The 27,044-nt window shown below is 40.6% G+C and overlaps 2 protein-coding genes across 2 annotated transcripts in view; one reads left to right on the top strand and one right to left on the bottom strand.

The window, feature by feature from the left end:
* vps53 (VPS53 subunit of GARP complex) overlaps positions 1-27,044 on the top strand; it is a 300,014-nt gene that overhangs the window by 11,479 nt on the left and 261,491 nt on the right. The window contains exon 3 of the mRNA XM_069912007.1: positions 9,913-9,989. Coding sequence (XP_069768108.1) covers positions 9,913-9,989 — 77 coding nt within the window. The remainder of the gene's footprint in view (positions 1-9,912; positions 9,990-27,044) is intronic.
* Positions 1,398-25,599, bottom strand: LOC138749938 (TLC domain-containing protein 3A-like). Its single transcript, XM_069912011.1, has 5 exons — positions 25,361-25,599; positions 17,307-17,390; positions 15,204-15,405; positions 8,770-8,865; positions 1,398-8,678 (listed from the first exon to the last, which is right to left on the bottom strand). Exons 1-5 carry the CDS (start codon positions 25,480-25,482, stop codon positions 8,427-8,429), a joined length of 756 nt encoding a protein of 251 aa, XP_069768112.1. The 5' UTR covers positions 25,483-25,599; the 3' UTR covers positions 1,398-8,426.

Here is a 27,044-nt window from a genome sequence, read left to right as displayed (position 1 = left end):
CTTCAAGCCGTTGTCAATGAAGAAGGGTTCGGAGAGCTCATTTCTGTATCTGACCCGACCTTGTTGGTTTTTGTGCAGTTGGATAACCATGTTGAGGAACTTGGGGGGGCATCCGAGGTGCTCTAGTATTTGCCAAAGCCCTTTCCTGCTCACGGTGTCGAAGGCTTTGGTGAGGTCAACAAAGGTGATGTAGAGTCCTTTGTTTTGTCTCTGCACTTTTCTTGGAGCTGTCTGAGGGCAAAGACCATGTCAGTAGCAGTTAGCTCAACGCTGTTCCAGTGCCAGCAATTGGGACCGTGGTTCGAATCCCACACTGTAAGGAGCTTGTACAATCTCTGTGTCTGCGTGGGTTTCCTCTGGGTGCTCTGGTTTCCTCCCACCCTTACATACAGGGCTTGTAGGTCAACTGGGTGTATTTTTGCAGCACGGATTCATGGGCTGAAAGGGCTTGTTACCGTGCTGTATGTCTAAATTTAAATTTAGAAGATTGGCACCGACCACCATCCTGAATGTGTATAGACCACCAATGGCACAGTGTCTGCATTATAAAATACACTGCATATATGTATATCTGCAGCACCTTCTGAGCCTGTATTCTACCACCAAGAAAGGCATATGGAAGGCTCATGAAAATATTGCCAACTGCAGGTTTTTCCCCAAGACACCAATTGACCTGATTTTGATTTTTGTTGCCATTTTTGTGTTTTGGCATTTCTTTCATCTTTACTGGGGTTTAAGTCCTGAAGCACCCTACCCAGCAACATCTTCATTGGGTCCAGAAAGGCAACTCACAATCAACTCCAAAATTAGGGAGGGGAAATAAATGGTGGCCTTTTTAGAGACACCTTCGTCCCAAAAGTGCATTTGTCAGGCAGGATCTTGTCAGTATTGGAAAGGTGAATGAATTACATTCTCTTTCCATGAGGATGGAATCTTGTAAAATATAATTCATATTGGCAGGTACATACTTATCCCACCTGTGAGGATGTTTGCAGTGCACTGAAAGGCTACAATGAAGTCATCCTCCTGATCCAAACATCCACATGTACTTTTGTTCCAACTGCATGGTTTAAATAATGATGAGATTCTTGCCATTGACAAAAAGCCTCCTGATGAAATTATCAACACCTGTCGCCAATCCGCTGACAATAATAGGAGAACAGAGATGCGGAAAAGTGAATTTGTACAAAGGACATGCAATTTTAGAATATATGCAAATTTAATGTTAATAATTTGAATATCTAAACGAGTGCCGTTGAATAAGCTGACATGGACACCGAAGAGAAATAGGAAGTTGAACAGTGCCCTCCATAATGTTTGGGACAAAGACACTTTTGTCCTTTATTTGCCCCTTGACTTCACAGTTTTAAATGTGTTATCAAACAATTCACATGTGATTAAAGTCAACATTCCAGATTTTATTCAAGGTTATTTGTATACATTTTGGTTTGACCATGTCGAAATGAGAGCACTTTTTATACATTGTTCCCTCATTTCAGGCACCATAATGTTTGGGACACAGCAATGATATGTCATTCGTCATGTTTAGTACTTTGTTGAATATCCCTTGCATGCAATGACTGTTTGATGTCTGTGATTTCAATTCTATATCCCATTCCCTTCCTGACATGTCTGTCCATGGTCTCATGAACTGCGAGAATTGGAGGAACAACACCTCATCTTCCCAACTGGGCTCCCTCCAACCAGATGGTATTAATATTGACTTCTCTGGTTTTCGTTAAACCCCCATCCCTACCCCTTCTTCCCCTGTTCTCTCTCCATTTCCTGTCTCCTTTCGCACAGACATGTTAAATTCTACTTGGTACCTATCACATCCAATGAACACCTTTTGTTGGTCTGGATTCCTCCCCCCCCCCCATTGTTTGAATTCTGAGACTTTCTGATACATCCTGCTTCTGTCTTTTCTGATGTTTCCTTGAAGAAGGGCTCAGGCCCGAAGTGTCAGCGATATACCTTTGTCTCCTATGGATGCTGAAAAGACCAGTTGAGTGTCTCCACCATTTCGGTGTTTTAACTACAATCACAACATCTGTAGCCTATCGTGTTTCACTCCACTGCAGCCTTCCTCAGCTCCTGTTTGTTTTGGGGGCTTGTCCCCTCAAGTTTTCTCTTTAGCATATGGAAGGCATGCTCAATTGGATTTAGATCGGGTGACTGACTTGGCTATTCAAGAATTTTCCATTTTTAATAAAACCCGCCTGATCTCTATGAATCAAATCAGGTAAATATTTGGCTAATCTATTAGCCAGAACCTTGGCAACAATTTTATAATCTACATTTAATAAAGAAATAGCTCTATAGGATCCTGCCTTTAAGGGGTCCCTATCCTTCTTAAGAATAATGGTAATAATTGCTTTAGACAAAGAGTCCGGGAAGGACCCAGTCTTTGCCACTTGCCCCAGAACGTCCATCAATAAAGGAATTGATAAATCCTAAAAATTCCTTGTAAAATTCAGAAGTAAACCCATCATCCTCTGAGGAGTTGCCACTCGGCTTAGACTGAAGTGCTTCCATCAATTCTTTAATAGTAAAGGAAGCATCTAAATCCTCAATATCCATATCCTTCAAAGAAGGCAAAATTAAACCCGAGAAGAAATTGTCAGTTTTCACTTCATCTTCCAATACTTCAGAGGAATACAATTTCTCATAAAACATACAAAACTCATCATTGATTTCCTGAGGTTTATACGTAGTCATCGAGCCATGTCTAATAGCATTTATTGGTTTCGAAGCTTGTTCTGTTTTTAATTTTATGAGCTCTTTCACCCAATTTATAATATCGCTGTTTAGTTCTCTGTAATAATTTCTCAAACTTACACGTTTGTAACAAATTATACTGCAATTTCAAATTAACTAAACGGAATCGCTATCTCGATATTCAGCAGATAATGTAATTCCTTGGGAACAGACTGACCAACCAATGGAAATCTCTCTTGATGCAGAAAAGGCCTTTGATAGAGTGGAATGGAGTTTTTTGTTTAAAGTTTTGGAAAAGTTTAATTTTGGGCCTTTTTTTTTATTGGTTGGATTAAGGCCTTATATAAAAATCCTACTGCTAGGGTGGTGACAAATGTACAGGTGTCTTTGCCTTTTGCGTTATTTTGATCGACTAGACATGGCTGCCCTTTGTCACCAACTCTATTTGCATTGGTCATTGAACCTTTGGCTCAGATGATTAGACAGGGTAGTACATTTAAAGGTATTAAGGTGAAAGCTGATGAATATAAAATAAATTTGTTTGCTGATGATGTTCTGATATATTTAACACAACCTTTGAAGTCCTTGGGGATCTTACATGAAAGATTGGAGCAGTATGGGGAAGTATCGGGATAAAAAAATTAATTGGGGAAATAAGTAAAATTATGCCTTTAGCCGAAATGGATTATTTGCTTTGTAGGCATGTTACGAAGTTTAAATGGTCTGATCGTATTCAATATTTAGGTATTATAATAGATAGTAATTACAATATGAATTAAATTATCTACCTCTATTGTCTAAAATTAAGTATGATTTGAATTGGTGGAAAGATCTACCTGTAACTTTGATATGATGTGTTAATTGAATTAAAATAAATATCTTTCCCTGAATTCAATATCTTTTTCAGTCTATTCCTTGTAGGATTCCTCAAAAAAATTTTAAAGATTGGAATATTTTGGTGAGGAAATTTTTGTGGAAAGATAAAATGGCAAGGGTATCATTACAGAATTTGGAAATGTGCATTTGGAGGTTTGCAACTTCCTAATTTTCAGAATTATGAATTAGCACAGTTGAAATTTATTAATACGATGTTTCAAGTGGATAATCCTTTGATATGGGCTAATATTGAATGATCTCAGATTGGTGAGAAGAAGATGGATCAATTTATTTATGATGGAATTCGCAGTTATTATTTATAATTTGCCTGTGTTAAAACATTTAATGGAATTATGGAATAAAAAGAATGAAATTATAGGTACTCAAGGTAAAATTTCAGCTAAAACTCCTTTGTTTCAGACTAAGCTTTTTCCTTTTAAGGTTAATAATCAACTTTTGAAGTTGTGGGAACAGAAAGGAATTAAATTGGTAGAAGATGGTTATGAAGCGGTTATTTGAATGAAAGAGAAGTATGACATATCTTCGAGTACTCTTTTTTCTTATTATCAGGTTAAAGCATTATTATTGGATAATTCTGGGTGTACCTTAAGGCTACCTAGACAGTCTAAATTTGAAATTTAGAAAGGATTTATATCTGAGATGTATGCTTTATTATAGAATAAAATGCTTAAGTCAGACGTTCATACATCTAGATTGAAGTGAGAAAATGATTTGGTGGTATCTATTTCTCAGGACGATTGGATGAATATATGTGAGGACAGTATGACTAAAATTGTAAATGTAAGGTATTGATTGGTTCATTATAATTTTATCCATCAATTATATTTGACTCCAGAGAAATTAAGGAAATATAAATATATTTCTTCTGATTTAGATGTCAGCAGGAAGTGGGTTCTTTTTTACATTCGGTTTGGTTATGAGAGACAGTTAAACCTTTCTGTAATAAAATTAAGGTATTTTTGGAAGCTACATTTAAATTTAAAATATCACTTGATCATATGATATTTTTATCGGGTCATATTAAGAAATTGAGTTTGGAGTTAAAATTAGATAATTTTTGAGATTGCCTTTAACTGTGGCTAGAAAATGTCTAGCAATTACTTGGAAAAATTAGACTAATTTGAGTATTCAAAGATGGCACGTGGGAATGAGATCTTGTATTTCTTTGGAGAAGATAACATATAATTATCCTTTTTTTGTTAAAACTTGGAGCCCGTATATGGAATAGATGCAATTTAATTATTAATATTTTTTCCCATACGTTGATGGTGTTGTCCCAAACCATGGCAAATAATTGAACGGTATTATGTTAGTTGATCTCCTCTTCTTTTTCTTTTTTTTCTTTTGGGGTAGTTTAGAGGGGGATTGGGAGGAGTGGGTGGGATAGGGGTGTGGGGGTTATATGGGATAAAATGTTATGTATTGACCTGTATTATGATTTATAAATAAGATTTTCAAAAATAAAAAAGAATTTTCCATTTTTTAACTTTGAAAAATTCCTTTGTTATTTTAGCAATATGTTTGGGATCATTGTCTGACTGTAGAATGAAGCACCATCCAATGAGTTTGGAGACATTTGGTTGAACTTGAGCAGATAAGATATTTCTATACACCTCCCCCCACTGCCATGTTTCACAAATAAGGTGGTATACTTCGGATCTTGAGCAGTTCCTTTATGCTTCATACTCTGCGCTTGCCATCACTCTGATACAGGTTAATCTTGGTCTTATCTGTCCACTTTTTTCCAGAATTCTGCAGGCTCTTTCAAATATTTCTTCTTAAACTGTAATCCGTGGCTAACTCGTGGTTTGCATTTTGCAATGCAGCCTCTGTATTTCTGTTCATGATGTCTTCTGAGGACTGTAGTCATTGACACGTCCACACCTGCCTTCTGAAGAGTGTTTCTGATCTGTTGGAGAGGTATTTGGGGATTTTTCTTCATTATGATAAGAATTCTTCGGTCATCAGCAGTGGAGATCTTCCTTGCGATTACTGAACTCACCACTGCACTCTTTCTTCTTAATGATGTTCCAAACATTTGATTTTGGTCATCCTAAGGTTTGGGCATTGTCTCATAATGGCTTTCGTTGCACAACTCTGGTCCTCATGTTGAAAAATAGCAACTACAGACACCAAATGTGATTAAAACTCTCTTATACCTCCACCAGTGAATCACTTAAGCATACCTGAGTAATCACAAACACCTGTGAAACCAAATGTCTCAAACATTATGGAGGACACTGTAAGTCAATAACTTTCCTGTAAAATAGATTTTTCATAGAACATTTCAGGCCCTTCAGCCCACAATGTGCCAACCTAACCCTAAAAAAGCTAAAACCCTCCCCACCTTTTAACCCTCTATTTTTCTTTAATTCATGTGCCTGTCTCAGTTTGTCTTTAATGCCCCTATTGTTTCAGACTCCTCCACCACCCTTGGCACTGCATTCCACAACTTATTGTAAAAAACCTTCTCCTGATGTCTCCCTTCATCTTTCCTCCCTTTACTTTGTTCGGATGTCCTCTGGTGCTTGCTTCTCCCACCCTGGGGAAAAAGGTGATGGCTGTCTACCTTATCTAGGCCTCTCAGAATCTTGTCAACAGTCACTTCTCACCCTTCTTCGCTCTAAAGAAAAAAGCCCTAGCTCTGCTATCCTTGCCTCACAAGATATATTTTCTAATCTAGGCAACATCCTGGTAAATTTCCTCTGCACCCTCTCTATAGCCTCCACATCCTTCCTATAATGAGGTGACCAGAACTGAACATAATATTCTAAGTATGGTCTCACCAGAGATTTGTAGAGCTGCAACATTACCTCATTTTTCCACTTCAAAGTTCACAATCCATTTAGTCTTCAGTGGTCTATTTGACTCTAAATATCACCGTCTCCTGATCTCAGATTCAAGTTTATTGCCACATGTACTGAAATACAGTGAAAATCTTTTTTTTGAAAACAGTCTAGACAGTCAACCTTCATGTAATACAGTAGTAAAAACACAGCAAGAGTGCAGATTTACAGAGAGAGAGATCAGGCAGAATAGAACAAACACACCCTAGTTTACTAATTTGAGTTTCCCTCAGGAGCCTGATTAAGTTTCCTTGCCTTCCGAACATTAGAACAAATTTCAGGACCTCAACCAGGATCAAAATGACAATTTTTGCAAAACTTGAGAACTCAGTTAATACATGGTGCGCTGCCATCATACAGCTGCCATAAGTGAGTGTGCCAACTGGTCAGAATTTTCTGCTTATATCCAGTTCTCTGTCCTCAATCTTAGTAACCCGGCTGGTTCCTGTCATTGCCTTTCTTCCCTAATTCTGGCACCAGCAGTCTGAAAACATTTGCTTTAATTAAACATTTATGACTCTTCTAGTGGCACCCAAGAAATATTGCAGTCCCTGTTACTATGAGCTTTTTACTTCTCTAAGAATTTAACATTTGGAGCCTGGTTTGATTTAGTCATGCGTAACTTCATATTCCTTCATTGTCACTTCAAGAGATAATATCCTGTTTTCCTCTAAACATTTGACTTGTACATCAAGTCACAGAATCTGGAGAATGGGAAATTTACTAGCAAGCTCAGGTTTGTCCTGATAAGGGGGCCGCACCACACTGCCCTTGAGGTGGTATTTATGAAATCTGCATTCACTTGTAAAATACGTGTAATATATTATTAAAATTTATCAATCTACATTATACTAGGCAGACCCTGACTTGCACAGATAATGGCTGGAAAGAAAGTGTCCTTGAATTTGGAGGTTCGTGATTTCACACTCATGAACCTTTTTCACAACAAACTTTTTCAGTGGCTTCCCTGCTTCACATTCTGTTCTTATGGGTGATCATCTTCCCATCTGCAAATTATACTAAATCATGTTAAACTCAAAAAGACTTAGCTGGTATTCACTCAGAGTATTACCACATAGAAGGAAGTTCTACCAATGGAGCCACAGACATTAAGACTCAAGACCATGGAAATCATGCAAAATGATATCTTGAGACAAATGTAGTGAGCACCTTTTCTATTTCGAAGTATGTGTTATGAAGTTCTTGAAAGCTAAAGGGGAATTTTAATGGGAGGTTCTTATCAAGAAGTTGTCTGTGCAAGGCATTTTATATATTTCTGATACCCATTCAGTTGATGCCAGCTCCCATTACTCCTGCAACTCTTTGTCTCTCTCACGTACATCAACTACCACACCCCTTTCCCAATTCTCCTGCTGAATCTCTTCACAAAGAATAGTTTTAAGTAACCAACCAACTGGCAGAAGGAATTCAGTATGAGAGAAAGATGGATGGCTTTGTTCCCTTCAGGTTCATATTTCTGAAAAACTCAAATGATGCATCTGTGAAGGTGAAAATTACTATTCATGAGAGTTTGAGAGTTGTTTGGAAATGTCAGCATTCTAAAATGTTTTTTATAAATACTTTTATTATCATAAAAAAGGTTTGAATTCATAAGAACCAAGCTCAAAGCCATTATTGTGAACCAGTTTATAACCTTAAAATATCTTTCATTCAATTGAATAGGGTCTTTTGGAATCTTCAAAATACAAATGGCAGTCATTTCATAAAATCCTTGAGATTTTAACAGATTGGAAATTAAGGTGTACCTAACTTTCTGATGGCCAGCAGTGCATCTACAAACCCAGATGTCCTCTGTCGTACAGCAATAGGAGAGGCAGATTGCTTGATGGCATTAGAAGTCCCAATATAAGAAGGCTGCACTGTGAAATATTTGTGAAATAGAAATTACTCATCAGATTTCCACAGGAAAGCCTTTCAAGGGGTGGCCGGTGTTCTTTTGTTGTATTATTCAGTCTTCATGGTCTTTGCAGCTTTGTTGATGATTTGCGAGAGCCAATAAACCTGAGGAGCCATGAGTAAGACGTTGGCAATGGTGCAGTGAAGAGGTATGTGGAAAGGGACCATGTGGGTGTCAATACCGTACTGCCTACCATAGGCCCAGTACATGAAGGGGAACACAAGGATACGGCAGATGAAGAAAGTCACCAAAGCAATGATACCATTGATCTTGTACAGCAGGGTGTCCTGTTTTTTCAACTGTTCCAAAAAATATATATATATATTAATTGGGATCATTATTTGCACTCTGTGACATTTGTTTTCTACTTTAGCTGTTACTGATACAAACCTGGCTAAGTATTTTAGCAAAGGAGATGAATGGAGTGCTTAGCTCCGCCAGGAATAGACATCCCAGGAAGAAATCCCCGAGGCCTTTTCTATAAAACTACAAATAAAAGAAAAATCATGAGTAGATTTGCCTTTACTTCAATCTTCAAGTGAATTGCTGGTTTCTTAAGTTTGAATTCAGGGGAACCTGGGTGGTGGTGGGGGGGGGGGGTGGGGGGGGGAGAGGGGTGTGGAGGGGAACAAAGCTACTAATTCTTGTTGTCTTACCAACCTCAGGCAAAATAAAGCAATTGGAATCTGCAGGGATCAAACTGAATCCACAATCAGTCCCTGTTCTACCCTGCTTGAAGATCTATAAAGATTATTTCAGATATTCAGCGATTTTTATTCCTTCCACAGCAATTTGGTAGTTTTTGCTGAGGTTGGTCCACAGCAAGGCTATTGGCCGATTTAGGAGATGGGAAGATGACATGGGTGGAAGAATCAATGGATTAACATACAAGGCCAAAGAAAGTCCCCTTTACATAATGGAGAATGGAGCATTCCATACTGGCATCATGTAGAATTACCACTGCAGTACTCACTCACTGGGGGACTTTTAGGAAAAGTCAATTGCATCTGTGAATTAAAATTTGGGTGATTTTGTCTCGTCTGCCTTTCTGAGATGTTGAACAGATCAGAATATACAGTAAAAACCTTTGGTATCTGGCACCTATGGAGATTGGTAGATGCCAGGTATTAAAATTCATTTTGATTTCACTCTAAAATATTTAGGGAAATAATAATTTTCTTTTAAAAATTGACATTTGAAACTTTATTTCAATAATAATATACAGTATTTTGTTTTACTACTGGGGAAGTCCACAATCCCCTCTATTGGAGAAACCACATGTGGATTTGGTGATCACTTTGTGGAACACCAACAGGAATTTCTGGTTGCTGGGCACTTTAATTCACCACCCTACTCTGACCTCTCTGACCGTGACCTCCTGCATAGTTCGAGGAACAATGTCTCATTTTTTTTGTCAAGGTATGTTTCAGGTTGCAGGGCCCAAGAGTAAACTTCAGATAACTTGCACTCTTTGTTTGCATTGGGACTGATCTTGTGCTTGCTATTTCTCTCTGTTTTCTTTCATTTGTACAGGAAGACCTGTGGTATCCAGAATTCAAGCAACCAGCAGCCTCAAGCAATTGGCAAAAAAAATCAAGGAAAATAAACAGGTAAAAAAAATAGATACTGTAATACTCAAATTTTTTGTGCACCAATTTTTAGGGTAAAATTTAGGGGGTCGACTATCACACGAATACTATTGACTGCAATAAGTACCTCCAACGTTCAAGTGTTGAGAGCTCAGGTGGGCAGGTGGCCAGCCAGGACCAGGTGGTAAGTCCGCGATTGGGGCATGGGAAGTTCAGATGGGCAGTCGGCTGGCTGGGACTGAGTAGTAAGTCCACGGTCAAGGCATCGAAAGCTCGGATGTGCGGGTGGCCAGAGGCTCGGTGATCAGGGCGTTGGGTACTTGAATGAACGGTAGGCCGGGGCCCAGGCGAGAGTTCACAGTCAGGACGTCGGGAGCTCCACTGGGCGGGTAGCCGGAGCCAAAAATAGGGGGGGAGGGTCGACTTTTACACACAATATGGGGAAATATAGGTTTTTGGAACAAAAATAAGAAGGTTGAGTTTTACATGGTATCGACTATTACACAAGTATACATGGTAAGTTTAAAATTGGCACGCCTCACCATTAGTTTGCCAATCCATACAACCATGGAATCTCAAGCAACCGGAAAATGCACTTACCTGGCATCTACCAATCTCCATAGGTGCCAGATACCAAAGGTTTTTACTGTATATTCTGATCTGTTCAACATCTCAGAAAGGCAGACGAGACAAAATCACCCAAATTTCACAACATTAGCAACTTGCTTTCTCTATTATTCAGTTCTGAGGAAGAGCCCATGGCCCAAAATATTAAATGGTTTCACTTTTAGCTGGCTGAATTTTTCCAGCATTTCTGTTTTTGTTTTAGATTCCAGCCTCGCAGTTTTATTTGTTTCCCACCGGTTTTAAAGTCATACTATCACAGCCATTGCTGCCAACCCCAGCTCACCTTGCCCTTAGACCCAACTTAAAGCAAGCAATCGGGACTGTGTCGGGGTTCAAGCCCTGCGTTGTCTGTAAGGAGTTTGTACATTCTCCCCGTGCCTGCGTGGGTTTTCTCTAGGGTCTTTGGTTTCCTCCCACGTACTGGGAGTGTAGGTTAATGGGGTGTAAATTTGGCGGCATGGACTCATGGGCCGAAATGGCCTGTTACTATGCTGTATGTCTAAATTTAAAAATAAATTTAGTTATTATTTTCCATTTTGCAGATAGCCTTTTAAACCTATTTTGTTTATAAATCTAAATCCAAAGACCTACTTGTGCATGTTTCAGATAATATTTGCATGCAATATTCAACAAAATAAGTTTTGTAATTCAATTAACCAGCCTTGTTGTAGAATTCTGTGTGCAAAACAGTTGCGTGCATTTAATCATTGCTCAAGTATTCATTTCATGTGAAGCACATTGGAAAGTTTCTTTGAGATTTATATGTATGTTCTTTTTTTATATGTATGTTCTTTTTTTATTTTAACAATGCAGCATGGCAGAAGGCCCTTCTGGCCCATGAAACCTGTGCCACCCAATTAATCTACCCACCCCATATGTTTCGTAGGGTGGAAGGAAACAGGAACACCTGAAGAAAACCCACACAGGTCACGGGAAGAAGGTGTAAATTCTTTTCAGACAGCGCCAGATTTAAACCCAAGCCACTAGCGCTGTAATACTGTTGCGGCAACCATACCGAGTTTGTAAATGACACAGGGTGGGTAGATCTGATCAGACTGTTTTGGCTCTTCCACGTCTCTTGATCTCAGCTCTGATGGTTGCGGGACTGTAGAGGTTCTTCCTTAGCCGGAGAAGTCAACTCAGACTCTTCCAATTGTTGCTCAGTGAAAACCTGACAAAGTGCCGGTCAACTTTGATGTCTCGCAGAGTTAAAATCCCCTTGGCTGTTACCAGGCTGAGGGATGAAAAACAGCCATTTGGCTGGGAGACTTTGGGGGGGAGGGGGGGAGTCAGAAAAAATACTTCCTGGCAAAGTGCTGAAGAAGTTGACAGTAGCAAGGAATTTTATCAGGCAACGTAATTAAGCATCAATCTTTTAATGTCATGAGAGCTAGGGTGTAGTTTATATAGAGAGTGGGAGAGAAACTGAAGTAAGACCAAACTATTTTTTCATTGGTAGTATGTATACTGGAATTCCAACTTGACTCCCCCACTCTCTCCATGCAAATAATGTTTCAACACTAAGAACTGAAAAACAATCTAAACTCTGATGACACAATGGACAACCTCAACATAGCTTTAACAGCCTTTTGGATTGAGGTTTTGTAGCTCTTAAAATATCTCTTTTTCTTTTCATACTTCCTTGATACCTCAAATGCTGGACATCATAGATTTTCTCTCCATATCAACTTTTTGGAACCTCAACCAAGTGGATACTTTTCAGGGAAGGGAGTTGAACTGGAGCATGTTTAGTGGTTGGTTGTTCACCTTTTGGGGGCAGGATGACGGGAGATGCACTATCCAGAAAGGAGAAACAAGCCCCTTGTGAGGCACTGCTATTTTGTTCCATATACATAATCCTTTGGGCCATTTTCACTTCTCCCTTGATTTGCACTCTACAAAAATATCACATTGACAAATCTCTTCCAATTTTTTATGAAGAAGAGAGATTAGAACTTATTACTTGGTGTTTGGTCTTTTCTCCTTGGAGCGATGGAGGATGAAGGTGTCCCGATAGAGATATACTAGTTGATGAGAGGTGTTGATTGTGTAAATGGAAAGAGGGTTCCCCCCCTCCCAAGGCTGAAATGGCTAACACAAGGGGGGATGTAAGAGATATGTTTTTCACACAGAGAGTAGCAATGGTAGCAACTAACAATGGTGGAAGCAGGTACAAATAGGACCTTTTAAGGGATTATTAGATAGGTAAATGAAAAAAGGAGGGTTATGCAGAAGGGAAATTCTAGGCAGTTGTTAGAGCAGGTTATTAGGTCATCACAACACTGTGGGCCGAAGGGCCTGAACTGTGCTGTAGAGTTATATCTTCTATCAACTTCACCTGGGTACTATAGAGTCAATACTCCTATAGAGTCAATGTCACTCCAGAGAGCTGATAATCCACACTTTAAAAATCTAGGCAATTGAGCTTGGCTTGTTATCATTCTTATTTTCTCTTTTACAAATTGATATCTGACGATTTGAAAGGTTTCTTAAATTAAATTTTACTTATGAGTCCCTATAATTCCTCAAATTATTGGAAACACATATGCAATGTGGGTCTGAATGAGTTAATAGAAGCACCATATCATGCTTCAGTGGGCTGAGCCAACAGTGTAAACTCACCCATGTTGTGAACCAGCTTTCTGGGAGGGGACCATATCTATTCCAGGTATGCTTTGAATCTCTAATACAACAGCCTGGGGAAGATGGAACCGGGCTTTAGGATTCAGCTAATTTCTAAAGACGAAGGAAATATGGCCAGTTCTGTTGGCATCTGAAAGGCTGCTTCTCATGAATTGTTGACTTATCCTGGATGAAATATATTTTAACAGCAAATAAATGTGAAGCTAATACAGTAAAACCCCTGTTATCCAGAAATCAAGCAACTGACAAAGAAAAATTGTGGAAAATAATAGGTAAAAAATACAGAAATTTAATATTGGCAATAGCTCACCATTAGTTTGCCAATCACTCAACTTGCAATCTGAAACAATCAGAAGATACATTTATCCAGCATCTACTAATCCCCATAGATGCCAAATAACAGGGGTTTCACTGTACACGTGTTGAAAATCTTTAATGCATGATTCATATTTAAGAGCGAGTTAGATACATGAAGTTTAACTTCCCCACTGTAAATGTTTATTATTTTTTTCTCTTCCTTTTTTATTTCTTTCTCTCCTATGTCTCATGCATTTTATGTACCTAGGAACCTACAGCAAGTTAATACACAAAAGTTCCATTACCTGCTTTATATGGTATTGTTGGAGAGAGTGACATACTTTAACGGCATCTGAGCTACATGTATTAGCTTTTATTTCTCTTATGTCTAGGTGGGCAGTGCTACTGAGATGGAGGGACGTTACCCCGCCTATTCATGCTCAGTGTCTACGTGACATCATGTCATGTTTAAATTTAGAGATTAGATGCTCAATTTCTGATTTGAATTCAAATTTTCAAACACTGTGGGGCCCCTTTTTGAATTAATTTTATAATCTTTGATTTATTATAAAGGTAATTTATTACACTGATAAGAATCCTGTCTTCCTTTTTTCTTTTTGGCCAAACAGCTGGTTGTGGGTTTAGATTTTCCTTTTTTGTAATAAAATGTCGATACATTATAATCTACTTGATTAAAATGTGGGATACCTTGGATGAAATAATATGATTTAAAGTGTAATGTATCCTTTTGACTTTTAACACATATCCGTATATTTGGATGTTAAATTTCAATGTTAATAAAAATATTGAAAAAGAAAGAATACACAAAAGTGGGGAGAATCTCAGTATTTCCACACCATCCAGAGGAGGGAAAGATATATAACCAACGTTTCAGGCCTGAGTCTATCATACAGCTTGTAAGACTTTCATTGATTCGGTTCATCATAATTTTAAGCATGAGCATGGGGTTGTCTGAATGAAATGGGTCTTTCTGTTGATTTTCATTGTGAAACGTACTGGCTTTAAATTGTTGCCAATGTAACAAGGTAATGGAAAGCATGTATGTAGTTTAAAGAATTTACAAAAATCTCCAACCCCATCCTTGTCTCCTGGGAGATTTACTAGGATGTTGCCGGGATGTCAAGAACTGAGTTACAGGGAAAGATTAAACAGATTCATTCCCTGGAGTGCGAAAGGATGAGGGGAGATTTGCTGGAGGTGTACAAAATTATGAGGGGTACAGACAGAGTAAATGCTTTTTATTCCACTGAGGTTAGATGAGAGACAAACCAGAGGACATGGGTTAAAGGTGAAAGGGGAAATGTTTAGGAGGAACTTCTTCACACAGAGGAGTGGAAGTATGGAACGAGCTACCTGTGGAGATGGTGAATGCAGGCTCAATTTTAACATTAAAGAAAAATTTGGATAGATACATTGGATGGGAGGGGTATGGAGAGATATGGAATGGGGCTCATGTCGATGGGACTAGGCAGAGTAATAAGGTTAGGGTAACCCTAACCCTAACCCTAATGGCCTATTTTCTGGGCTGTAATGTTCTGTGGTTCTACATACATGCTCTCCAACTCTGGTAGATATGCAGCATTTGGCCACCACCAGACACTGAAATAGATCAAACAAAAGATCTCAAAATGGAGCATAAAACCTTACCACAGTAATAGGCAAGCAGATAAGTAAGAGGACAAGATGGTGCAATGTGATCAAGGAATTTTTCTTCAGGAAGTCTATCACGGTGCTGAAGGTTGATTTGTGATTATCTTTCTGCTTGTACCAGTAACAAAGATACATGGCATATATATCGTAAACCATGTAAGGTGTTCCAAATAATACGTAGTCCTTTGAAATCCAATGGCTGGGGGGAAAAAAACAAATGAATAATTAATCTTTAGTATTATAATAATTTTTAATAATCTGTATAAAATGGCCCAAATGACCTTTTATGTGCTGTATCATTCAAAGCTTTAATTACTGTATTTGACAGCTTATAAGACCCACTTTTTTCTTCCCAAAATTTGCTCAATAATATCCCCGGGTCTTATCTGTGAGGTTGGTTGAAATTAGCATGATCCATATGTTGCCTGTCATGACCTATACTGCTGTGCCTGTTTTTTTCTAGCAACCAAAGACTTGGAGTCTCGGGACACGAGGCTGTGCTTTAGCTTCTCCTACCACCCACTCCGGGGGAGGATGAGCTGTTACACGGAGAACCAGCCTCCTGTTCGCTGGCCACAGTTTCCTGGCGGACCCTTTGCCAGCCAGAGTTTCCCGGCAGACCCTGTGCGCGGCGGGCCCTGGGCACTGAACATTGCCAGGGAGAAGTGGTGGCCTGACACGGGCCTGGCGGCAGGTGAGCTAGTCGCTACGCCGGGGGATGTGTGCCATGTACGGCAGCGTGGCCAGCTGTGGCCACGCTGCTGTTTCAGCAGGGAGGTAAGGAGCCGCGGGTGACCAAAGGAGCATGGTCGTTGCGAGGGTGCAGAGGGAGCATGGCGTTTGCTGCTGGGAGAGGCTCCACGTTGTAGAAAGTGGTATTAAAAGTGAAAAATATGATTCTGAACTGTTTGAAATTAAACTGCTTTATTTTGAAGTGTTTTACAGTGGCTTATGCAAGTGGGAGGAGGAATTGAGAGACATAAATACCATAAGTACACTAAAAAAATTCTTAATATTCCCTGCTGAAATGGGGTGTCTTATATGCCTGTGGGTTTTATAGGCAATCAAATACAGTAGTTCAAACTAGAAACTCTCCTTCACTGTCTGGTGTACACTGTGATCTCACCAGTGCAATAATTCTGTAAATTAGCTATCAACCTCAGAATGCTTCCATTAAAAAAAAACTAGTAAATCTATATTAATAAATTTACTTGGTATAACATGCCAAGATTTTACTAGCAATCCTCTGCTTTAGTAATGGAATACTCAGGCTGAGACTAGTGTATTTGAGTTGCGCTTTAGGGAATATTTCAGTTTCATTCCCTAATTTATCTGAGTAAGTAAGTCACAGCATACAGAGGGAGGCAGTTTGATTGGCCTTTCAGTTCTATGTTTTTCAAAGTTTTGAAATGTGTGTGCATGTACATATTATATACATGGACAAGATCAGTTGTGATGCCATCAATGGTAAATATGCTAATAATATTCTCCAATGGCTGCAATGGATTTTTTGGCAAGGTTTTGAGGTCATGAAGAATTCACTGTCACTATCTATGTTCAGTCTTGAAGAATATAATCATTCCTGGGTTCTGCTTTTCTCTTGTTATCAGTGAAATGTATAGTCAGTGCCTTCAGGAAAGGAGAGGGTTAAACTACTGAACAGAAATAGAACTTCAAATTTACTACGCTCTGACCATTGATTTGCATACATCAAACTGTAAAGGTTTGAGAGACAATGTTGACACTGGTGGGTTCAGCATAGCTGAACACCATCAAAATAAACTCGTGATTAAGAAATAAATTAAGGTGTTAAGAATAAACTTCTTCACCCAGAAAACCATAAGAATCCAGAGTTATCATAATTGAGACAACAGGTAGAGATGCCTTAAAGAGGGAGATGGACAAACAAACAAAGGAGTAGAAAGATAAAGTAAAAATGATTCAAGATAAAGTAGTGGAGGATAAAATCAAGCTTAAACACTAGCATGAGTTAGTTTGGACGAATGGCCTGTTTAAGATTCCATGTAGTCTATCCTTGTCGCAAATCTATTATCTGAAATTTTCCAACAACTGCAAACAATCCAGCTAGTCCTTTCTTACCTGTCTTTCATCACATGGTTGCAGGAGGAGGTGATGACATAGCCAGAGAATACTGCCATAACAGCTTGGACAGAGGACACGACTCTGGGGATCGACAAAAAGAAATGAAGATTATCACTGTTGATTCTTTCGAATTCTGGATTCCAGTTACAAACATGCAATGGTTATTTACTTACCTGGCAGACGTCACTGCCAAACATTCCTGGACAGTACCCAAACAAAATCTGCTTCTGTTTGCCAGGGTGCTTTGTTATTTCCCAGTTTATCCCACGTTTCTGAGCTCAAGATGAGAATTAGTGATGGGTAAGAATTAAATTATAGTTTCCATGGCACATGGTTCTCAGCTCAGCAACATCAAAGGCACACCGTGAAATTTTGCCTCCAAATTTAACATTCCATCACAAGCAAATATGCCAATGGCTGCCAAAATCATGTAGTCTGAAATTCCTCTGTTGGGTTTCTCTGCATTTTTGTCCTTTAAAGTTCTGCTGAAACTCTGCTTCTTAGGCCCCATTATCTCCTTGCATGTCTTGGCAATTTGTTGATAATGCTCCTGTGATACCCAGCATTAGAAGAGCAGAGGTTCGTCTATATTTTATGCCTTTTCCCTTCCCTCCCTATTACATGCACCTTAAAGCTGCTGTTGGCTGAAGTATTGGAGGACGATGAATTGGACGCAGAGGACGGAGCCCCTTTGGCCCTTGCTTTCCTCCCCACCAATCTCCGCATCCAACACGTTATCTATCCTCACATTTCCGTCGACTTTAATGCAATCCCCCCCCCCCCACCAGCCGCATCTTTCCCTCCCCACCCCTCCCCACTTTTTACAGGGATTAGTCTCTCCGAGACCCCCTTGTTTGCTCTTTCCTCCTCACCCACCCTTCAACTCCCTTTAGGGACATCTGCTGTAATCGCAGCAAGTGCAAAACTTGTCCCTACATATCCCACCTCACCTCCATCCAGGACCACAAACAGACCTTCCAGGTGAAGCAGAGCTTTGCATGCACCTTGTCCAACCTAACCCACTGCAGTCAGTGCACTCATTGTGGCTTCCTCTACATCGATGGGACCAAACATAAACTGCTGAGCACCTGTGCTCTGTGTGTGGCCAGGAATCCCAGTTGCTAAATGACTTTAATTCCCGTAAGCATTTCCCCGAAGACATGTCTGTCCTTGGTCTGATCCATTGCCAGGATGAGGCTAAACTTAAACCTGAGGAACAACACATCATCTCATATTCAACCTTAAACCTACATGAATAGTGATTTTTCCAAATTCCAGTAACCCCCATGTCCATCTGATTTCTATCACTACTTACTCCCATTCTTGTTTTTCTCTTTAACCTGCCCCCCTGTCCCGGTGGTCTCCCTCTCCCTGTCTCTCCACCTTCTGTCCAGTACCATCCCAGCTTCCTCACCCCTCTCCCTCATTTCCCCACTCCTGATAGACGGTCAAACCCCTGGTATCTGCCACCAATGGGGATTGGTAGATGCTGGGTAAGTGAATTTTACAGTGGCTTGAAACTGCATATTGCACGATTGGAAAACTATCGTCGAGGTGCACCAATTTTAAACTTCCGTGTTTTTTAACCTATTTATTTTCCACATATTTTTGTCAGTTGTTTGAGGTTGCCGGTTGCTTGAACTCTGGATAACAAAGATTTTACTGTATGTGACATCACCCCTTCCTACTTTAGTCTCAATAATGGGCCCCAAACATTGACAGGGCATTTCTCTCCACGGATGCTGTCTGTCCCGCTGAGTCCCTCCAGCTTCTCATCATCAGAAAAGTGACCCAGTCTGTTCATCGTCTCCTGACAAGAAAACCCTCACATTTCCAGTATCATATTCAAATAGTATGCCTATTTAATTTTCCCCCAAAATTTTAGACTTCAATTCATAAAGGTTTTTCAACACACAGAACTGGCGAAGTTCAGCAGTTCACGCAACATTCTTTCTGGCAAAGATACATAACCAACGTCTCAGCACTGAGCTGAGTTTAGATGTATAACCTTTTACTTTTCGTACTTTTTTGTTGAATGTTTCAGAATTTAGAAATTCTTGCTTGTTCCTTATTCAGAATAAGGAAGTGAGAAACTAATTGTATATGCATTTAATGTCACTATATCCTGTTTGCTTGATTGCAGCAAATGTTGCAATATGGTCTCCCTTGAACTCTACTTGAGTAAAACCATATGGCTGCCATTTTATCCCTGTTGCATTTTCCAGCCATGGATTACCAATGGTATTTTCTTAAGCTTTGAACTCTTCTTCTGAAACTCGGTGCCATAACGGCATTGTTAGGGTGGTAGTTAGCATAACGCTAATACAGCGCCAGTGATCCGGGTTCGAATTGGGCGCTCTCTGTAAAGAGTTTGCACATTCTCCCTGCGCCTCCTTGAGTTTTCCTCGAGTGTTCTAGTTTCCTCCCTCCCTTCAAAATGTACAGGGGTTGTAGGTTGATTGGGGTGTTTGGGTGACACAGGCTCATGGCTGGAAGGGACTGTCACTGTTCTGTATGTCTAATTTGAAATGTAATAAGAAACAAGAGCTGGATTAGCCCCTCGTACAAGCAAGCCTGCTCTGACATTTATCAAGACTGATCTTTACTTCAGACATTATTTTTGAGCACTATCCCCTCATCCCTGATATTCTGACCACACTGTTTTGAATGGACATAAAACCTCCACACATGTCTGTGTCAAGAATTCCAACCCACTTGTACAACTTAGTTGAAAACAACCTATCTCTTATTCTTAAATTGTATCCCCTGGTCCAACACTTCTCATTCAAGAGAAACATCCTCTCCACATCCAGTTGTACAATTTTTTTGATGAGATCTTAGCTCACCCTTCTAAATGCTGGAGAACATGGCCTCAATCTTCTCAATTTTTCTCTTCCAACAGCGAATGCTTCATTCCTGAAACCAGCCGAGTTGATCTTGGCTACATTCCCTCTCTAGCAGTGTACATCATTTCTTTGAGAAGAAGGTCCAAATTATATACAATATTCCATATTCAGTCTCACCAAGGCCTCGTACCTTAGTCAATTTATCTGTCAGAATTTATGTGTCATCATTCAAAGTGATGTTTAATCCCTCTGCCCTTGTATTATTACCCATTATAAATTCTCCTGCCTCTGTGCGTAAGTGACTCACATTTGCCCTTGCTAGTCTTTTCAGTTATGCAAATTTATACAGTAAGAGTCTGGTTTTGTGTTTCTCATGTTCTATCTTTCCTTTTCCATTTCCTCCATTATTGAATTCTAAAATGGATCCAATCAGCAGGTTTACGGCTTCTGACAATGGTATAAGCCTATTATCCTAATAATCTTATTAATAATTCATTTCCTCAGCCATGGATGAATCACTTTACCGCTGTGTATCAATTTCTTTGAGCAGTTTATGCATTAGTTCTTTAAACATTAACTGTTGCCTGTCCAATATCATACCTTTCAATGCATTTCTCCAGGTAATCACAGTCACTTCTTCTTTCATACCTTCACACTTGCTTTGTTTAAACTTAAAACCCTTGTTTCACATTGAAACATTTGTTCATGATGAACAAACCCACAAGCTCTCTTTAGTAGACCCATTCTAATCCAAAATTCTAATCATAGAACGTAGACGAGTAGAACATAGTTATTAAATGTTGCTAAGAAGCTGATTGATGTATACTGATGAAATTATGAAATGAGTCAATGGAACAAGTGCAGTAAAAGTCCTGAAATCCGGACCACCTGAGAATCTAGACTTCATGAAAACTCTCAGCTGAAATCCAGACCACCTGAGAATCTAGACTTCATGAAAACTCTCAGCTGAAATCCGGACCACCTGAGAATCTAGACTTCATGAAAACTCTCAGCTGAAATCCGGACCACCTGAGAATCTAGACTTCATGAAAACTCTCAGCTGAAATTCGGACCACCTGAGAATCTAGACTTCATGAAAACTCTCAGCTGAAATCCGGACCACCTGAGAATCTAGACTTCATGAAAACTCTCAGCTGAAATTCGGACCACCTGAGAATTCGGACTTCTCATGCACGTGTAAGAACCACAGATGCACAGGGGCAACAAACGGAAGTCGTGGAAATGTAAGTAAATTTTTTTTTTGTACTTTGTATTTTATATTAAAAAATGTTTAATAAATTATCAACATTTACCTGTTTATTCTCCTTAAATTTGAATTTTAAAAGTACCTCCAAAGAATCCGGAAAATCCAAAAATCTAGATTGACCCAATCCCCAAACAGTCCAGATTTGAGTACTTTTACTCTTTAATGGTAATCAAAAATAACCCAGAAGGTTTTGAAAATAATATTTCCCTCAAAGCTGTCCTAAAAATGCAGCTTGTGGGAATCCCTGGCCCATGGTTGTTCAAAATTCCGATGGACCACTAAGGAAGGCACTTAGCATTTGGAGCACATGGAGGTTAAGCAAGTGCAGGAGAAGATATGCAGAACACTCCCCCCCACCCCACCCACCTACTCTGTCAAGCATCTCTAGCCCACCTGTAAGAGGTAATGCAGCAAGCACATAAGACTCTTCCCCCAGCTCAGAAATCACAATCTAGAGCAGAAATACTTTATCCTTAATCCATGTGACTTGCTGAAGTGCCAGTTAATGAAGTAGATGAAGGCGGCGTAGTTAAACAATAATCATGGCTTTTATTAGCAGAAACTAATGGTACAGTAATGAAAGACAATGCTAGAGAAACTCAGCAGGATGACACTCATATTGTGCATTATAAAGTGATTCTTTAAGAGTCTGATCTTATTTCATGTGGGGGTATTCCATCCCTTGTGTATGATGGTGTTGGTTTAAAAAATCCCACACCACAGTATATTCTGTTGGTTAAAGAAACATATTATCCACAGTGATTCGAAGACCACTGAGATTGTTGGGCATGCAAAAAAGTACACAGTGAAGCAAACCTATCAGAAGTAATGTGCGCACAAGAGTGATTGTCAATCTATTTTGAAATATTTGAGAACATAAAAAATAGCAGTAGTTGGCCATCTGGCCCACCAAGCCTTCTCTGCCAACTGATCTGATGATAGGCTTATTGTCACTTACCTACCTTTTACCATATCACTTAATTCCCCTATGTAAAAATATATCCAACTTTGTCTTAAATGTATTCACTGAGGTCACCTCCACTGCTTCAATGGGCAGCGAATTCCAAAGATTCACCACCCTCTGGGAAAAGCAGTTCCTCCTCATCTCCTCCTTAAATCTACTACCCTGAACCTCGAGGCTATGTCTCCTAGTTCAGGCCTCCCCCACCAATGGAAACAACTTGTACCTCTATCTTGTCTACGCCTTTCATAAGTTTATACATTTCTATAAGATCTCCTCTCATTCTTCTGAGTCGAGTCCCAGATGCCTCAATCTCTTCTCATAAGCCAGCCCCCTCATCTCTGGTGAACCTCCTCTGCACCGCCTCCAAAGCCAGTAAGTACATTCTTCCTAAATTAAGGAGGCCAGAACTACACGCAGCTCTCCAGATGTGGCCTCACCAGTCCCTTGTACAGTTGCAGCATAACCTCCCTGATCCTAAATTCAATCCAAATTTAGTGGAGTATGCCTGACATGTCTTTCCCTCTATGACATCTGATAGCCTCAGCTCTAGCCCAAGCTCACGTGTCAGGTCAGAAGTTACAAATTGGTGAATGATCAGACATTCCGCTGAACATTCTCACTTAGCCTGATGGCTTGATCTCCTGGTCAGTGACTGAATTATTCATTCACCTTGGCTTTTGTCAGTTCAGCTGGTTGAGAAGGGCCACGTATATGCATCTTTGTACCAAAGCTCACAGCAAACATTTCTGACTGTGGACATTGTTGACAGGCGATTAGCCAGTTGGTATGAGGCACTGTCCTCTCCTGGTGTCAATCAGTAACCCAGACCAGCGAGACAACATCTACCATCAAATTTCTGTACGAACCAGGAATCTAAGGTCTTTTTGTCTTTTTTTTGCACTAATTACAGGTACACAATCCTTTATCTGGAACCCTTGGGTGACAGTGTGTTCCAAATTTCGGATTTTTCCGGATTTCAGAACAAAAGCCAGTTGCCCCAGATTTAAGCCCACCCGAATTGTGCTGCCGTATTCACCCCTTTCCAGTTGCGCTGGCGTCTCTCTCCCCCTCTCCCACACGAGTTGCGCTGCCATCTCTCTCTCCTCCCCCGCCCACACGAGTCACGCTGCTGTCTCCCCCCACCCCATCGCCCAACCTAGTCGCGCTGCTGTCTCTCTCTCTCTCTCTCTCACTCCGCTGTACCAGTACCAGGAGAAAAAAAATGCCGGTTTTCAGAGCTTTCCAGATTTTAGATGTCCGGATAAAGGATTGTGTACCTGTATTTATTTTTTAAAATATTGTATTAACAGAATTGTAATTTATAGCAATTTTGCACCTATAATGAACAATCCTGCTGCTGCAAAACAACAAATTTTATGACATATTCATGAAAATAAACCTGATTCTGAACAACATTGAACCATTTTTGTAAGGAATTAGAATAGCAATTAAGGAGGCTATTTGGCCCTTTGTGTTACTGCTGGCTCTAAGAAACCAAATTGTAAGTTCCATTGGCCAACTTTGAATGCTTTTTGAATTTTCTTGAACAGTCATTGTTTGATTCTGTTTCCACAATCCCCATAGTGAGTGAACTCCAGCTCAAAACTGCTCTTTGAGAATAAAAGTTCCCTTCTTAGAACCATAGAACATTACAGCACAGAGAAAGGCCCCGTCGGCTCTTCTAGTTCATGCTGATCCATTTTTCTGCCTTGTCCCACTAGCTTGCATCTAGTCCATAGCTCTCTATTACCCCCCCCCCATATCCATGCACCTGCCTAAATTTTTCTTAAATTTTAAAATTGAGTCCGCATTCACTACTGCAGCAGACAGCTCGTTCCACACTCCCACCACTCTCTGTGTGAAGAAGTTCCCCCAAGCCTTTCCCCTTTCACCCTTAACACATGTCCTCTGGTTTGTATCTCACCTCCCTTCAGTGAAAAAAAAACTTACCTACGTTTTAGTCTATCTATCCTCCTTCATCAATTTAAATACAATGATCAAATCTCCCTTCATTCTTCTACACTCCAGGGAATAATTACATCCCTTTTAAATTAAACACACACTTGCTGCAACTAAAATAAAAATAATGCTGGGGAAATTCAGCAGGTCAAATAATGCACTTTATATAGCAAAGATCAAGATACAGAACTGATGAAGGTGTGAACAAAAGGTAAGCAGGCACATTCTCACTTGCTTCAACATCACTACCTTTTCATGGATACCCATGGTGCTAGGAAATGGGGAAGAAACCCTAATTTGGATGTACTGTCAGCCCTCTTGTCTCTAGGATGGGAGTGGCCAGGAGCCCAGTGCAAACTGCAGTGGCCAGGAGCCCAGTGCAAACTGCAGTGGCCAGGAGCCCAGTGCAAACTGCAGTGGCCAGGAGCCCAGTGCAAACTGCAGTGGCCAGGAGCCCAGTGCAAACTGCAGTGGCCAGGAGCCCAGTGCAAACTGCAGTGGCCAGGAGCCCAGTGCAAACTGCAGTGGCAGCCACCTACCCTAGAAGCAACACCCACCGCCCCTGACTGGCATTAGTTCATCATTTACATCGCTCCCACATGAGCTCAACTGCAGGTCATCCTTCAATGCCCTTGATGAAGAGAAGAAGCCTCTCTGGAGGAAGAAAGTTCCACGAAGATCCCCAAGAAATATCAACTCCAGAAAAGTGACCACTTTTATTCCCCCACTGATGCTCCAGCAAGTTAGTTGATCCAAATTTCGTCTCAGTTTTCAATGCCAACCCTTTATTCTAAGCCTGAATGCCACACTCCCCCATCCATGTGGGGAACCCTGCCTCCCAGTTGGCCCTCGGTGGGACACGGTGGCTGGACGGAGAAGCCCGGAGCGGGGCGCATTTCCAGAGTGGAGAGTGAACCCTTTAGCATCGAGTTGCACCAGTTCCAGAGATTGAGCATGCCTCCACCTTTCCTTGCTGGAGGGAAGAACTTGCAGGAAAGAAGCGGGAGCCATTTACCTGGCGCTAATGCAGACGACTTGTCCCTCAGTCAACGCCGGGCACCTTCTGCGCAGCAGGGTCGCGGAGAGAAAGGACAGACCGAGGAAGAACAAGCAGCCGAGCGCTACCAGGTGCCACATCTTCGCTCAGGGCGGCGAGTATTGGCCGCTGGTTCCCGAGCGCAACCAGTGGAGCTCCCTCCAGACCGTGGCTCTGCGTTTAAATGGGACGCACACCTCCTGCTCGTCACTGAACCAGACAGGAAGCCCCGAGGCTGTGATGAGAGATTCACTTGAGTGCCACCCTGCTGTTGGTCAGTGATTCTCCCACATCAGGCACTGAAGCATGAATCAACTACATGGATGGGTTGAACTACATGAATGATCTCCTCCCCCCCGTCCCCCAGGAAGAACATCACCTGGGAGACCCAGAAACTGCAGATGTTTAGATGGAACAGACCTGTGGAGGGATAAGAGTTCACTTTAATGTGGATTTTTTGCAGGATGCTGCCCATCTCACCAAGTGAAGAAGCATTCTGAATCTATCTTCATTGACAGAATGTAGTGGAGAGAGTCAGTGGTTCCTGGGAGTCCACATGTTGAGGATCCCTCTGACAGGGGTATGAGAGCCAGCACCACCACTGGCAGAGAGAATGCTGAATGACCAAAGGAACCGCTCACACTCACCATCCGAGACTCATATTCATGAAACCACATTTATTTATTTGTATATGTGATTACTTGTCCTGCATGTATATTGTTTGTTTGTCCGTACCACTCAGCATACGTTCTGTTCTCACTGCTGCTCTCAGGAAAGAGATATAGGTGCCACATCACAACCCAGAGGCTCATTTAAGGACTTACTTGTGCACTTCATTGATTTTCTTTTTGTTCTCTCTGTGTTGCACAGTCAGTTTGTTTGCATTCATGATCTGTTTACAGTTCTTTATTTGCTTTCATGTTTTACACCGTGTACGCTTTAATTTTTGCACTGCCAATAAGCGGTCGTTCTGCCGTGCCCGCAGGAAAAAGGAATCTCAGCGTTGTATGCGATGTCATTACCCTGGCAATAAATCTGAAATGTCTGGTTGTGTGACAGGAGAATGCTGTTTCATCAGGTTGTACTTGTGCAATTAGATAACAATAAACTTGATGTCAGATGATCTCTCCTGGAGCAAGCACATCAAGGCAATCTTGAAGGAGGTACGCAACGCCTCTACTTTCTAAAAGCTTTGAGGAGATTTGTGCCACGTCCTTGAATATTCTTTCAAACTTCTACAGGCTCTACTGTGAAAAGTATACTGGCTAATCGGATCATGGTCTAGTTTGGAAACTCAAGAGCTCAGAAGGTTGCAAAAAGTAGCAAACCTAGCCAAGTCCATCAGGGGTACCGTCTTCCCATCCATCGACCACATCTATGTGAGCTGGTGCCTCAATAAGGCAGCCAACATCATAAAGGATCCGCATCACCCAGTCACAATCTCTTCTCACTGCTACCTTCAGGTAGAAGGTACAGATGCCTGAAGTCCAGCACCTCTAGGTTCAAAACATTTTTTTCCCCAACACTATCAGGCTCTTGAACCTCCCTGTACTATCCTAACCCTGATCATAAATTAGTCCGAGACATCCAAAAGATCGTCTGCTTGTTCAACACATTTTTTTTCTTGCACTAACTCCAGTGATTATTGATCTATTAATTCTAT

Source organism: Narcine bancroftii, chromosome 14 (assembly GCF_036971445.1).
Source record: "Narcine bancroftii isolate sNarBan1 chromosome 14, sNarBan1.hap1, whole genome shotgun sequence".
NCBI classification, from domain to species: domain Eukaryota; kingdom Metazoa; phylum Chordata; class Chondrichthyes; order Torpediniformes; family Narcinidae; genus Narcine; species Narcine bancroftii.
Note: the sequence above shows the minus strand (reverse complement) of the source record. Positions and strands in the feature narration are given on the sequence as shown.